This window comes from Otolemur garnettii, unplaced genomic scaffold (genome assembly GCF_000181295.1).
Source record: "Otolemur garnettii isolate 467f Iridium unplaced genomic scaffold, OtoGar3 scaffold00068, whole genome shotgun sequence".
NCBI lineage: Eukaryota > Metazoa > Chordata > Mammalia > Primates > Galagidae > Otolemur > Otolemur garnettii.
Genome location: NW_003852463.1, coordinates 4,547,444 through 4,562,140, shown reverse-complemented (window position 1 = coordinate 4,562,140; position 14,697 = coordinate 4,547,444). Strand labels below are relative to the sequence as shown.

General features: G+C 36.9%; 1 protein-coding gene across 3 annotated transcripts in view; it reads left to right on the top strand.

The window, feature by feature from the left end:
* ZNF638 (zinc finger protein 638) overlaps positions 1-14,697 on the top strand; it is a 113,792-nt gene that overhangs the window by 90,490 nt on the left and 8,605 nt on the right. For all 3 annotated transcript variants that reach the window (XM_003793426.3, XM_023515264.1, XM_023515265.1), the window contains 4 exons: positions 5,372-5,409; positions 9,983-11,216; positions 11,808-11,873; positions 13,136-14,090. In XM_003793426.3, the coding sequence (XP_003793474.1) occupies positions 5,372-5,409; positions 9,983-11,216; positions 11,808-11,873; positions 13,136-14,090 (2,293 nt within the window). The remainder of the gene's footprint in view (positions 1-5,371; positions 5,410-9,982; positions 11,217-11,807; positions 11,874-13,135; positions 14,091-14,697) is intronic.

Below are 14,697 nucleotides of genomic sequence, written 5' to 3'. Positions count from 1 at the left end.
AATGGTAAAATCTGGTCACCCTACTGAAGTGGCTAAGGCACCAGCCACATACACCTAAGGTGGCAGGTTCGAATCCAGCCCAGCCTGCCAAACAACAATGATGGCTACAACCAAAAAATAGCTGGGCATTGTGACAGACCCCTGTGGTCCCAGCTACCTGGGAGGCTGAGGCAAGAGACTCGCTTGAGCCCAGCAGTTGAAGGTTACTGTGATGCCACAGCACTCTACCCAGGGTGACAGCTTGAGGCTCTGTCTCGAAAAAAAAAGAAAAGTCTTTCATCCTAATGGCTCTGCCTCTGTAGGTCAGTTGGTTCTTATTCCTAGCTGCTTGTAGAATTTTCTCCTTCATCTTGACTTTGGACAGGTTCATTACAATGTGTCTTGGAGAAGCTCTGTTAGAGTTGAGTCGATCTGGGATTTGTTAACTATCTGAAAGGAGTATGTCAGGATCTTTAGCAGAATTTAAGAAGTTTTCATTTATGATAGTCTCTAGTAGGGCTTCCATACTTTTGAGACTGTCTTCTTCCCCATCAAGGATTTGTGTTATTTGTATGTTTGAATGCTTCATGGAGTCTTATAGTTCTCTAAGCACTTGCTCTTCTTTCTCTCTCTTCTTTTCTGTCTCTGTAACTACCTGGGTTAACTTCAACACTTTATCCACTAGCTCTGATGTTCTTTCTTCTCCATGGTCTAATCTATTTTTGATACTTTCTACTGCATCTTTACTTTCCCATGTTGTCTCCTTCATTTTCTTAAGCTCTGCCATATCCTTTCTATATTCTACATATCTCTCATCTGACTTTGGTTCTGTTTTTCCATTTTTCCATCCATTCCCTTTATTGTCTTGAACATGTATATTTTAAATTCCTTTTCTGTCAAATCCATTAATTCTTTATAGGAGGAATCTTCTATAAAAGCTGCCTCATGGTCTCGGCGCCTGTGGTTCAAGTGGCTAAGGGGCCAGCCATGTACACACAAGGTGGCAGGTTCAAATCCAGCCTGGGCCCGCTAAACAACAATGATGGCTGCAACCAAAAAATAGCTGGGTGTTGTGGTGGGCGCCTGTGGTCCCAGCTACTCGGGAGGCTGAGGCAGGAGACTCGCTTCAGCCCAGGAGTTGGAGGTTGCTGTGAGCTGTGATGCAATGGTACTCTACCCAGGGGGACAGCTTGAGCCTCTGTCTCCAAAAAAAAAAAAGCTGCCTCATAGTCCCTTGGAAGGGTTGTTCTATTTTGGTTTTTCATGGTATCTGAATTTTTCTGTTGGTTCCTCTTTGTGTGTGCTTTCTTCTTGTTCACCTCCTTATGTTCCTTTTTCCTTCTCACTTCCTCCTTTGTTTCAGATTACCTTGTCTCAGAGTTGAGGTGAGTAAGAGGCCTCTTGGTATGAGGCCAAAAGGAGAGAAGGGTATAGGGCAAGCAGAGAGAAACATAAGGACAAGAAATAAAGAGGAAAAAAGAAGGAAAGAGTAAAAGGGAAAAAAAAAGGGAAGAGAGTAACAAAAAAATTTGAAGAACAGGAGAGAAGGTCAGAAAGAGGATGAGAGTGATGGAAGAAATGATATTGATCAGCACAGTGCTGAGGCAACGCCTATAACTCAAAGATTTTGAAGGGCTGGATGGGTTCCTCAAAATCAGGCTCTCCTTACCAGCCTGTGTGGAGCTAGACTTTGCCTCTGCCAAAAATAAGAAGAGGGGGAAAAAAGAGCAAAAACAAAAAACCAGAAGGAAAAATTAAGTAGGGATGAAAACAAAATAGAAAAATTCTGCAGTGTGGGGTGGTGCCTGTGGCTCAAAGAGTAGGGCACTGGCCCCATATGCCAGAGGTGGTGGGTTTAAACCCAGCCCTGGCCAAAAACTGCAAAAAAAAAAAAAATATATATATATATATATATATTCTGCAGTGTGCTCTTGTCAGTACTTTCTTCCTAGGGCCAAAGGTTGAAAGGTAGCCCGCAAGGGTCAGACCACAACTATGTCACCCTGGCTCTTAGCAATAAAAGAAAGAAAGAAGAAATAATGATAGTAATAGATAAAGGAGATTAAAAATAGCATTGTATCAAATAAAGAAGAGAGAAGGAAGTGGAATAAAGAAAGAAAGGAGAGAAAAAAGGGGAGGAGATATGTTAGCTGTTCCAGAAGCAATTTATGTAGGAGAGATGAGAAAGGTAGAAGAGAGAATGTAGGGGAGTGAAATAGGGAGAGAGAATAAATGAGGCTAAAATACTGTAACCAAAAAATATAGGAGCCCTTGTTCTTGATAAAAGTAAAAATGGAAGTTAAGAATAGAAGAAACAGAACACTTATATACATGAACAAAAAGCTCTAATAACCCAGAATTAGCAACCTCAGCAAGAAATAAATGAACAAAGAAGAAAAAATGCAACAGGAGAATAAAAAGGAAAAAATAAATACAAAAATAATTGTGTGTATTTATATACATATATAAAAGCATACGTATATATGGTGCAAGGGTACGGCTTTAGAAGTATATTTGTGTTGCAACATATTGCCAGGACACCAGGTGGTGCTGTAGTTTTAGGGAACAGACACCACAGCTGTTAACCTCTCTAGTTCCCAGGCTAAAGTGATCAGACGTCCCGCTTTTGAACAATTTGTCCCACGTCCCGCAGCGTTTTAAAAAAGTCCCGATTTTTGGAAAGAATACATGACAAGCTAGGGAACAGCGGGAAAATGGGAAGGGAATATAAGGTTTTCAACTGCCATGTGGCTTTTCGCCAGGATATGCGTTTTATATTATTTTTGTTAAATTTTATAATGTTAAACTTTAATAATAACAAATAATTGTTGCGGACTGATTATCGAGAAGTGCTTATCAAAGTCTGCATTGTTGTCAGGCCCTGCCCCAATGGTGTCCCGCCTTACCAATGTTAAAATCTGGTCACCTTAGCTAGACCTGTTTCCCAGCTTAATTGTCGGTGGTGAGTGCCTGATTATTTCCTCGCCTCACTGGGTTGGGATCTCAGAATCCTTCAGAGGCAGGTCTCATCGTGCCCCCAGGCAACCTGTGGGGTTTAGGAGTCCCTGAGCCTGTCTCCATTGGAGGTCTGATCCCAGTAGGCACAACTAAGAAGGCTGAGTCCCTGTAGGTGGCCCACCCTCACGACCTTCTCAACCTTCTCACGACCTTAGCACAATGGCCGCTTCCTGGCTGCCAAGACCTTCCCAGTATGGCCGTTTCTACCTCTGCCAAACCGGTGGTAAATCTGTTTCAATCAGCGCTCAAGTCTGGCTTTAGTACACTGCTTGGGTGCGCCCACTCTTCTAGGTTTTCCACCCAGTGCGCACCTTCCCCCGGAACAAAAACTGTGAAAAGGCTTCCTCCTGTCCCAGACCTCCTTGGTGGAGCCAGTAGCTCCCGCCAGCACGAAAACGGGGTGGGTGTGTCAGAATGCTGTAGCTCAGATTCCTGCGCAGTATCCAGCACCTCCCCACCTCGCTGCGCTACCGCCCCACAGCTCCAGGCAAGGTCAGCACACTAAGCACTGCCTGGCTTTCTCCCATTCCTCAGTTGTACTAGGAGACTTCGGCTGAATATTCTTTCTGGTCCACCTTCTTAAATCTTGTTTTTTCTTTAGAGGTTTTTTTTTTTTTTGAGACAGAGCCTCAAGCTGTCCCCCTGGGTAGAGTGCCGTGGCATTACAGCTCACAGCAACCTCCAACTCCTGGGCTCAAGCGAGTCTCTTGCCTCCGCCTCCCAAGTAGCTGGGACCACAGGCGCCCGCCACAACGCCCGGCTATTTTTTGGTTGCAGCCGTCATTGTTGTTTGGCGGGTCCGGGCTGGGGATTCGAACCCGCCACCTTAGGTGTACGTGGCTGACGCCTTAGCCGGTTGAGCTATAGGCGCCGAGCCTTCTTTAGAGGTTTTAAAAAAGCTGTTCAGTTGTCTGAAATCTATCTTCAGGCACTTTAAATATGCTTATCTAGTTCACTTTTATGCATTTGTTTTCTGCCTTTTTTTTTTGATAGAGCTTCAAGCTGTCGCCCTGGGTAGAGAGCTGTGACATCACAGCTCGCAGCAACCTCTAACTAATGGGCTCAAGCAATTCTGCCTCCACCTCCCAAGTAGCTGGGACTACAGACTCCTGCCACAACACCAACTATTTTTTGGTTATAGCCGTCATTGTTGTTTGACGGGCCAAGGCTCCATTCGAACCCGCCAGCTTAGGTATATGTGGCTGGCACCTTAGCCACTTGAACCACAGGCCGAAGCCTGTTCTTATTTTATACTTATGCATAAGGAACAAGTTGGCTAATAAAGGTTTTTGATAAAGATTTCCTTTGTTATCATAGAGTTTTCTTCTCTTAACAGTCTTATTTTCTAAATGGGAGACCTGCTTGTAATCACTATGATTGGGGTTTATCAACTGTGTTTAGCTATTCATTAGAAAGTAGAGTAAACTTCCCACCAGATACCCCAACCTTTACTCTGGGATTTCAACACCTATACCAGAAATCTTCTCCAGGCATATTATTCAATTTCCTTAAGTACTATTCTAAATTCTTAGTCTGATAGTCTTTCTAGAATGGTAATTTCATCCTAGAGAATACATGATTCTACAAAAAGACCTCCTTCTAGTTTGTATAACATGATTCTACAAAAAGACCTCCTTCTAGTATGTATAAACTCTCACAAGCAGATTTTTGCCATTTTTTTTTGCTGGTGTGTCTTAAGTACAATGCTTAGTGCATAGACACTGATTTTTAACTCCTTCCTTTTTGAGGTCCAGAACATCGCTTTGGGGAGGAGGTCAGATAAGTATGTAAAAGGATTGTTGTTAAATTTCCTCCAATATTTTTAGGTGTTTTGAATAAAATCTTTTTAAGTCAGCTGACCTCCCCTAAATTTATAAGTTTTTTCAAATTCTGAAAGGAAGATATTAATATTTTAGGTTTATTGCTTTCATTCTTAGCAAAAAGATGGTATTTCCAGGCTTTTATAGTTAAGAGTTTTTTACTTGTATCAATATTAAGGAAACTTATTTTTCTCGTTAATTGCTGTATGTCGATTATTCTGTGTAACCTAATTTAGGGGTCCTTCATAAGAAAAAAAATTTAGGACCTGATAGCTGTGTACACAGTTTAAACTAGCTGTTCTTACATATTTTTAGTTATATTCTTTGATTTTAAAAAAGCTTAGGGGCGGTACCTGTGGCTGGGGTGGCACCAGTGGCTCAAAGGAGTAGGGCGCTGGCCCCATATGCTGGAGGTGGTGGATTCAAACCCAGCCCCGGCCAAAAAAACTGCAAAAAAAAAAAGGTTAGATTTTTAACTAAAAACGTTGCATTGATGGGTGAAGTATTTTAAATCAAATAGAATAACCTGTAATAAAATGTTGATTACATTACAGGTGCAAACTGAAAAAGACTCAGAACTAGGAAAAGAAAGGTATGTTGCTTTAATTTGCCAACATTGTTATGTGCTACTAAATTTTATTTCTATATTTTCTAGTAATTTGTTCATGTGTAGGGAGAATTTCTATTTTACATGTTTATTTTGTGTATATGTGAACTTGTGGTTTTCCTTTTGGGTTGTGTTTGCCATAGGGGGTTTATTTTGTTGGGGGATTTTTTTTGTTTCATTCAAGTATTTACTGAATAATTTAGAAAAATTGCATATAAATGTATAGTTTGAATTAAATATGCAAATATGACTTCTTTAGAAAATTTTTTGCTGAAACTCTTGAAAAACTCAGCTCTGATCAATATTCTTTTAGAGTTTTCTATTCCAAAATAATTAAACATACTAGTAAATTTTACCATAAACACAAAAAGATTCTTTCCAAAGTGTATTTTCATTCCTTTAAAAAAAAAAAACAAACTGAGATAGAAGGGATATTTGTTAACTTAAATAGTGTGCACTGTTCTATATTATCAGAAAATGAAAACTTTATTTTTAGAGTCTGCACAAACCTAGTGACTTACAACCTTGTTTTAACCAACATAGAGTACACCTCTCCTTAGTAATTTCCCCATTCTGATAGATACCCTCTTCTTTACCACCTCTGTCCCGCCAATTAATAACCTGCTTCCAGTGCTCTTCATTGTGAATCACTGTTCAAAATACTTTTTCCCTCCTGTGTACTAATTTATCCACATTTATTAGTCCATGTTATAAGAACATACTGCTTAGAATTGGCAGTTTGAAAGTGTTTAAATATAGAAAGTTATATTTTATTTAATGCACTCATTTTAAGATGCCTGAAGAACAGAATCTTACAGATTTTCTTCTCAGTAATTCCATTAATCAGACTTTTTTAGATGATAAAAGATGATTATGAGTACATTTCAAATATATTGACAACTTAAAGCAATAGGTTTGCTACAGTGAAACCTCCATAGTTGACTACCTCCCTATATTGACTACCTACTTAAGTTGGCCTAATTTTCATAGACTGGACATGTACCATATGTATGTCTCAGTATAGTAGGCCTAGTACCTTATGTTGACCATCTCTGTATGTTGACCAGTTTGTTACAGTCCCTTGGGTGGTCAGCTTCCAGAGGTTCTGCTATATATGTATTAGCACAGACTTTTTAAAGTCATATATCTTCATATCAATTACATTTACATGCCTAAGAAATAGTACCACCAGCAGTGTTTGCTATTACAGCCCACAAAAGGCTTAGTAAACAATAATGCCACATGTAACAGTATAAACCTACAGTTGGACCATATTAACTCTGCTGGGTAAGTAAACCAACTCTTCTGAAAATCTGTTAAGAGTTTTCTTGAGGTCTACGAGAAAAGCTGTTGTCCGCAGCAATAGCATTTGTCAGATCAAATATGTTTCTTAATGAATTTATAGAGAGTTGTTCAACCTTATGAAATATAATGTTTTTAATTTTAGCACTAAGAACTTTTAAATTCCTTTTTTGTATTCATTGTTTTCTGACTTAAGTGACATTAAAGGAAAAGATATAGAATATAGCCAAAATGCTTCACATTTCTTTTAGAGTAAACTGATTCTGAGAAAATACTATTTGTTATTGTTTTCTAGAGACAGGGTCTTACTGTATTGCCCAGTGTGGCCTTGAACTCCTGGGCTCAAAGGGTCCTGCTTCAGCCTTCAGAGTAGCTAGGATAATAAGATCATGCTACCTTTCCCTTCCCTTTTTTGTTTGTTTTTTAACTAAGCACTGGCAGTTACTAATTCATCATAAATATGATTCTTTATATTATATTGTGTAAAGAATTATAGTTTATAATTACTATAAACTATTCCAATAGATTATTCTTATTTAGAGGAAATCTCACAAGGCTACATCTCTGATTTAATAATCCACATTATGCCTATATACATCCCCTTCACATGTAAACAAGGTTTATTTATCATGTGATTAAGGTACCAAATAAGGATACTAGAAGGATGCTAGATGAAATTTTCCTAATTCCTTGATATTGGAAGTACCCACTGGGCCTCTAAAATAAACACTACTATTGTGAAGTCCCAGGTTAAGTTTCTTGAGGTGATTGTCTTGTGGTGTTAACCTGTGTTCTCATGCCCAGCTTTTATTGTCTACCTTTTCTGAAGGTTGTGAAATTCTGGTATTAAAGATAATGCTGGGGTGGGATAGGGGTGTGGAAAAGCAGATATCTGTATCCTGAACACGTTACTAGAAGTCTTTTTTTAATGCTGTTTCTCAGAATATGGCTATTTTCATTTGATCGTTAAAAAGATCTAATAATATTATTTATTTGATATCTCACATTGTCTCTTCAAACTAACTTGATCAGTTTCCTCATATTAGCCATGAAGCAGATATAAATTTTTGGTAAACAATTTCCCTTGAAGAAAGCACTATAATTCTTAAAAACTGGCACATAAGGACAAATTTGTAATTAAACCATTTTTCTGAGTAGGTCTGTATTCTCTGTTTCAAATGTGGAACTACATAGTGATTGTTTTTACATAAATCATAATAACTTTTACTTTTGAGAAACTTTAAATATGGTAAAGGAGAAGGTCTTACTATATCCTTGAGGCAGGAATCAAGATCTCCATTATTATTCATCTAGGCCTATAGATGTTTGTTTTATAAAGCCTTAATTTTATAAAGCCTTTTAAGCCAATACTCAGTACAGTAATGAGACAGGAATTTGAGTTTATTCTTCATTATTGGAAACAAGTTTTGTAATTTAAAAACAAAAGCTTAACGTTTTGAGAACCAATATTCACGTAACTGCTGTAACTTTGAATGTAATTGCTTTTTCATTGTGTTTAACCACAAATTTTATTGTGAATTCTAAGAATTTGGAATACTTAAAATTCAGCCATTGGTATTTTGCATATAAGGTATGTAAATTATTTAAAATAAAAACCTTTCCAGCATATGCAGGGTAGCTTGTACAACTAATAGAATACATGTTGATTATGGTCTATGGTTACTGGCTATTGAACCTAAAATAAATTCCTCAAACCTGATGCCTTGGCAACTTTTGTCAAGAGGTTCTCTGATTTGGTAGAAAATTTTTCTCCTTTGGAAGCTTAAACTTACTGTTCACTTCTGAAATGTGAATATCTCAGGACACAGATAAACATCGTTTTGCATTGTTAACTAAAGGTACATAGTCATGCTTTGGGAATCATATCAAAGGAGATGGCTTAGTCTCTCCTTCCTTAAAAATTAGGAAAAAACAGTCAGCTCTTAGTATGAGGTTTTGACATGCTAGGTTATTTTATAGTGTCTTTCTTCAACTTGTTGCTTTTAATGTAATTGTGTGAATACATTTGTGAAGCTTTGATTTGTATTGGTAGCATGCAGGATATGGTTTTCAGAAGCTAAGATTTTCCTTATTCTTCACAATAACCTCTGGTCTATGTAATATTAATGTAAAAATACTTTATTTTTTGTCTGCCTCAGAATCACAAACTTTTTATTTACTTTGGATTTGGGAAGACCATGATAAGATCAATGACATAAACTTGGCCAAGCATCTCTCTCCTCCATTTCTTCTGAAAATTGTTACTTTAAAAAATGATACTGGAATTTTATGATACCCTCTGTAATCAGAAAGGTTTCTTTTTAACGTATTGTTCCTTATAGCCAAAGGTGTATGTTTATAAGATTGTGTGTTCATGTTAAGGTGATGTTGTCAGTTTCGCCACTAACTTTAAACCTCTAATAAAGTATATAAAGAATACTTTCAAGGAAAGTTTTCTTTTAAGTATTATTAATAACTATAGTGTGGGGGAAATTAAAATCAAATCTGTTTCACATCTCAAAAAAATTAAAAGTAGTATGGTGAAGTGTGATCTTTTCTTCCTACCACTATATATTTCTGTTCTTTTTAGCTAAGGTTCACTTAGAAAATTTTAATGCATGTACATAGATCCCTATGAAAGTTTTGAGACAGGATATATTATGCTCCATGATTTCACTTCCAAGAAACACAGTTGGTAATGTCATTTCTGATTCACCCGTACAAGTTTCAACTTGCTCACTTTTGTTCCTGGGAGGTCTTCATTTGTTTCTGTCTGCATAGATTTTCTGTTCGTGACTTTAGTATAGCTCAGAGCTTTTGTAATGACCCACATATCATTAGTTTCATTGCAGAACTGTGTATATGTGTAATGTTTTTATTATTTCAGCCTTTATTGTTGGTCATAGGACTTGATAATAACTTGAAGTGTCTCAAATTCACATCTGGCCTTCTGATGTCAGGTGGGACAAAATCGGTTCTAACTCACATGAGTAAAAGCAAATCAGTGGTCATAGTTCTGCCCATGTTTTCTTTGAGTTAGACAGAAATCGTCAGTGAGATGGAGGATCTCTTTTAATATTTTATATTGTCTACATATTTGCATCAAAACGTCTTGACCATTTAAATACTAATGCATCAGGAAGTCTTAACAATTGGCATCAACAGGATTATTTATAATGGTTGAATTCTCATCATAGTTTGATTTTTGTTTGTGTTTTTGTTTGTGTTCTTTTTGTTTGTTTTTAAATACTTTTAGCCCTGACTTGAAAAACAGTCCAGTTGATGAAAGTGAGGTGCAAACAGCAGCTGATAGTCCCTCTGTTAAACCTAATGAGGTTGAAGAAGAAACTACTCCCTACATGCAAACAGAAACTTTGGTACATCAGGAAGAGCCTTGTGAGGAAGAACCTGAAAAAGCAATGTGTGACGCTGACTTTGCTATTGAAACGTTGGAAGTTGAAACTCCGAGAAAGGAAGTCAAAGTAGAAATTCCTTTTGTAGCATCCACTCCAACTAGTATTGATTTATTCACTGAAAATATAGAGGAGTCTGCTTTAAATGAGCAGGTATATTCCAGTGACTTTGAGAAAGAAGAAGCAGAAATTATTAACCCTGAAACAGAGTTTTCACTATCTGACAGTGCATTTATAGAAGAAAAGAACAGCACAAGAATTCTAGAAGAATCTCCATCTGAAGCAGAAGATTTCTTTTCTGGAATTACACAGTCTATTGTAGAAGCTGTCACAGAAGTGGACAAACGTGAAACTGTTTCAGAAATACTGCCATCTGCTTGTGTTGTGACCTTAGGACCAGGAATTTCCACTGGTGATGAAAAGACATTGGGCAAACAGGTTATTTCTGAAAAAGGGAGCATGAATGAAAATGAAGAGAATCAATTTCATACTAAGGAAGCCAGAATGGATCTACAAATAGGAACAGAGAAGGCTGAAAAGAATGACAAGAATGAAGGTAGAATGGTTGCAGGAAAGTTGGAAAATATTATAGCAGCAATGAAAGAAAAACCTGCAGAAAATGCTGGGATCAAGGTGTATCCAAATAAAGGAGTGGGTCAAGCTAATACGGTTGATGAAACTAGTAAAACTAGTATGCTGGCTGTATCAAATGTATCCAGCAGTAAATCAAACATCAAGGCTGCTATGGTCCCTTCTCTTAAGGCAAAAGCTACAGCTTCGAAAACTGAAACTCAGAAAAGTTTTCTGAAATCTGTGCTCAGAGATCAAGTAAATGCTGAAAAGAAACTTTCAGCCAAGGAATTTGGTCTACTTAAACCTGCAAGTGCCGGGTCAGACTTGGCAGAAAGCAGCAATAAATTCAAACCTACTCAGAGCAGTGTTACCAGAGGAGGCAGTGGAAGGATTTCAGCCCTGCAAGGCAAGGATTCTAAACTGGATTACAGGGATATAACAAAACAATCTCAGGAAACAGAGGCTAGACCTTCCACCATGAAACGGGATGACAGCAACAATAAGGTGAGGAGGGTAGGAAGAATGGTTCAATGTGTCTTTGAAGTGATTGGTTCTGCTGCTGTAGCAGTGGAGGAGGAGATGTAATTCTGTTTCATAGTTTCATCTCCTCACTTCACCCCACCCAAGCTGCCATTTCCTTTTCTTAAATGATTCCATTGATTTAAGTCAGTAGACATTTAGAATATTAAGCTCAAGTACATAATTATTAACAGGTTTGAAAAGCACTATTTGGATAAAATTTGGTCAGAAATATAACTGGTTTTTTAAAAAGTCTGCAGTAAATCTCCTAAGGTGATTTACCACTCTGCTGCTGAACAGGAAACCGTTTCCTCTTTTAAATTGAAGCTTCCTTTATCAGATCACTGATTTCCCAACTTAGACATTGATAAAAGATCAGTAAAACTGAATTTAACTAAAACTTGTACAGATGATGCCTATATTGCTAAATGATTGTTGACTTAGTTTTGTGCATTTGCTAAATATTTGCGTAATCTACTTTATTTGGGTAACATTTTCTGTTTAAGTCCCCTTTTTAGAACATTAATAACATAGTTGTAAATTTTGTTTTTCTGTATTTCTTATTTAATATTTCAGACTTTGGCTGGGCAAAACACTAAGAATTCTAAAAGCACCACTGGTAGAAGTTCCAAAGCTAAAGAGGTAAAAAATAATCCACTAACATTAACCCTTCTTTTCTGTCCCTCTGTAGTTTGCCTGTCTTATAGAGAATGAGGTATAAAGCAAGGGATAGGAATAAGGAAGGTTTTTTTGACCCTATCACTAACTTCCTTTTTGACCTTCAGCTAGCTTAAATAGTTTCTATTCTTGGTACCGGGAAAAAAGTAACAGAAGGAGAGAAGGGAATTAATGTAAGAAAATACCTCCAATCTCATATTAACAGGAAGAGGTTGTTAATGATACACACAAAAAAACCCATATATATATAAAGGAGACTGGCATTTGACTGGAATTGTCTCACTTCCAAACTGGTTAATTTTTTGGCTCTAATTTAACCTATCTGGGTAGTCTCTCAGCTTCATTTTCTTGGTACTGAATTCTCTTGCGAGACACACATCTTGTATTTTATATTTGATCATTTGGTATTTTAGGTTTTCACCATTCATAGAATATTTTTTCAGTTGTTCATTTTTCTTGCCTGGTAGAGGGTGAATTTGACCCTATATTGTTGGACCAAGGAGAAATGTTAGTATAAAGCAGAAGTAAGGATTATGATTAATTCTATTTGCTTAAGATGTTACTTTTTCAAGTACAGCTGTATTGTGTTCAATCTTAGTAATAATTTTTTATATAACTTTTCAAAATGTAAATGTATCTTAGCATTATATATCTTAAAATATGTATTCTGTATATAATCAGTTTATATATGACATGGCATGGTAATTCTTTGTATTTGACAAATGCTTTAAATGTGATATACATTATTTAAAGCAGTGGTTCTCAACCTGTGGGTTGTGACCCCTTTGTAACAATGCAAATGCAATATCAAATATTTACATTACGATTCATAACAGTAGCAAAATTACAATTATGAAGTAGCAACAAAAATAATTTTATGGTTGGGGGTCACCACAACATGAGGAACTGTATAAAAGGGTCACAGCATTAGGAAGGTTGAGAATCACTGATTTAAAGACTCGTCATTAAGAAATAATTGTAGTCTTACTCAAATTAAGTAAAAGTGGAATTGGATTTACACAGTTAGGATTTACTTTTGATGTTTATACTTTGTGAATTATAGCTAATTCATAGGTGGGGATTTTTAAAACTGTAACTCTAATTTAGCTTTTGCACTGAAATTCTCACAAATGATCTGCATGCACATGTAATGTACTATGACCATTTGGAACCTAGCCAGTGATCAGTATTTGTTCTTAGTCCTGTGATTTTTAATTTTCTAACAGGAGCCATTATTTCCATTTAATTTGGATGAATTTGTTACTGTGGATGAGGTTATAGAAGAAGTGAATCCTTCTCAAGCCAAACAGAATCCACTAAAAGGAAAAAGAAAAGAAGCTCTCAAAAATATTCCTTCCTCTGAACTGAACTTAAAGAAGAAGAAAGGGAAAACTTCTGCCTCTCATGGTGTGGAGGGAGAATTATCTTTTGTAACATTAGATGAGATTGGGGAAGAGGAAGATGCAGCTGCACATCTAGCACAAGCTCTAGTCACTGTAGATGAAGTAATTGATGAAGAAGAGCTGAATATGGAAGAAATAGTAAAAAATTCAAATTCACTTTTTACATTAGATGAATTAATTGACCAGGATGATTGCATTTCCCATAGTGAACCTAAAGATGTTACTGTTCTGTCAGTGGCTGAAGAACAAGATCTTCTTAAACGGGAACGCCTGGTAACTGTGGATGAAATTGGAGAAGTAGAAGAGCTGCCTTTAAATGAGTCAGCAGGCATAACTTTTACTACTTTAAATACTAAAGGAGATGAAGGAAATACTGTAAGGGATTCTGTTGGGTTTATTTCTTCTCAGATGCCCGAAGACCCTTCTACTTTAGTTACTGTAGATGAAATACAGGATGACAGCAGTGATTTGCATTTAGTTACTTTAGATGAAGTGACTGAAGAGGATGAAGACTCTCTGGCTGATTTTAACAACCTCAAAGAAGAGCTTAATTTTGTTACTGTTGATGAAGTTGGAGAGGAAGAAGATGGAGACAATGATTTAAAAGTTGAATTAGCACAGAGCAAAAATGACCATCCCACAGATACTAAGGGGGATAGAAAGAAGAGAATTGTGGACACAAAGAAGACAAAACTTGAAGCCTTGTCCCAAGTGGGTCCTATAAATGAGAATGTTATGGAAGAAGATCTGAAAACCATGATTGAAAGACACTTCACAGGTAGATACTTAGAAGTGATAGTTTTTCTGTTTTATGAGGGGATTACATTTAAAATTAATTTACAAATACACGTTGCTCCATTTCAATAGTTTGGCCCTGTATTGAGATTAGAAGCCAACAAATAGCTGTAGCCAGTAATATATTTTCCAAAGAAATGTGTATACGTTTCACAGATTTTTTAGTTACAGAGCAGAACTTGTTGTAAGGTACTATATTTCAAGGAAGGATGACAAAACCAGAAATACTAGAGTAGCAAAATTAGAATTAAATGAAAATGATATATTTATACCTTGGGGAAAAGACAGCCTTCAATAAGCAGAAGAATGTTTACCCCTGACTGCCTCCCAGTTCTTGCTGGGACTTAGAATTCAGAACAATTCATAAAGGTACTCTTTACTTTAGTATCTTGATGGTATAGAATAGTAAGGCAACTCATGTTTAGGACTTGAAGAAAATAAAAATAATTTCCATTAAGAAAATCTTGAGACTCGGCACCTGTGGCTCAGGCAGCTAGGGTGCCAGCCGCATACACCTAAGGTAGCGGGTTCGAATCCAGCCCGGGCCCGCCAAATAACAATGATGGCTGCAACCCAAAAAAAAAATGGCC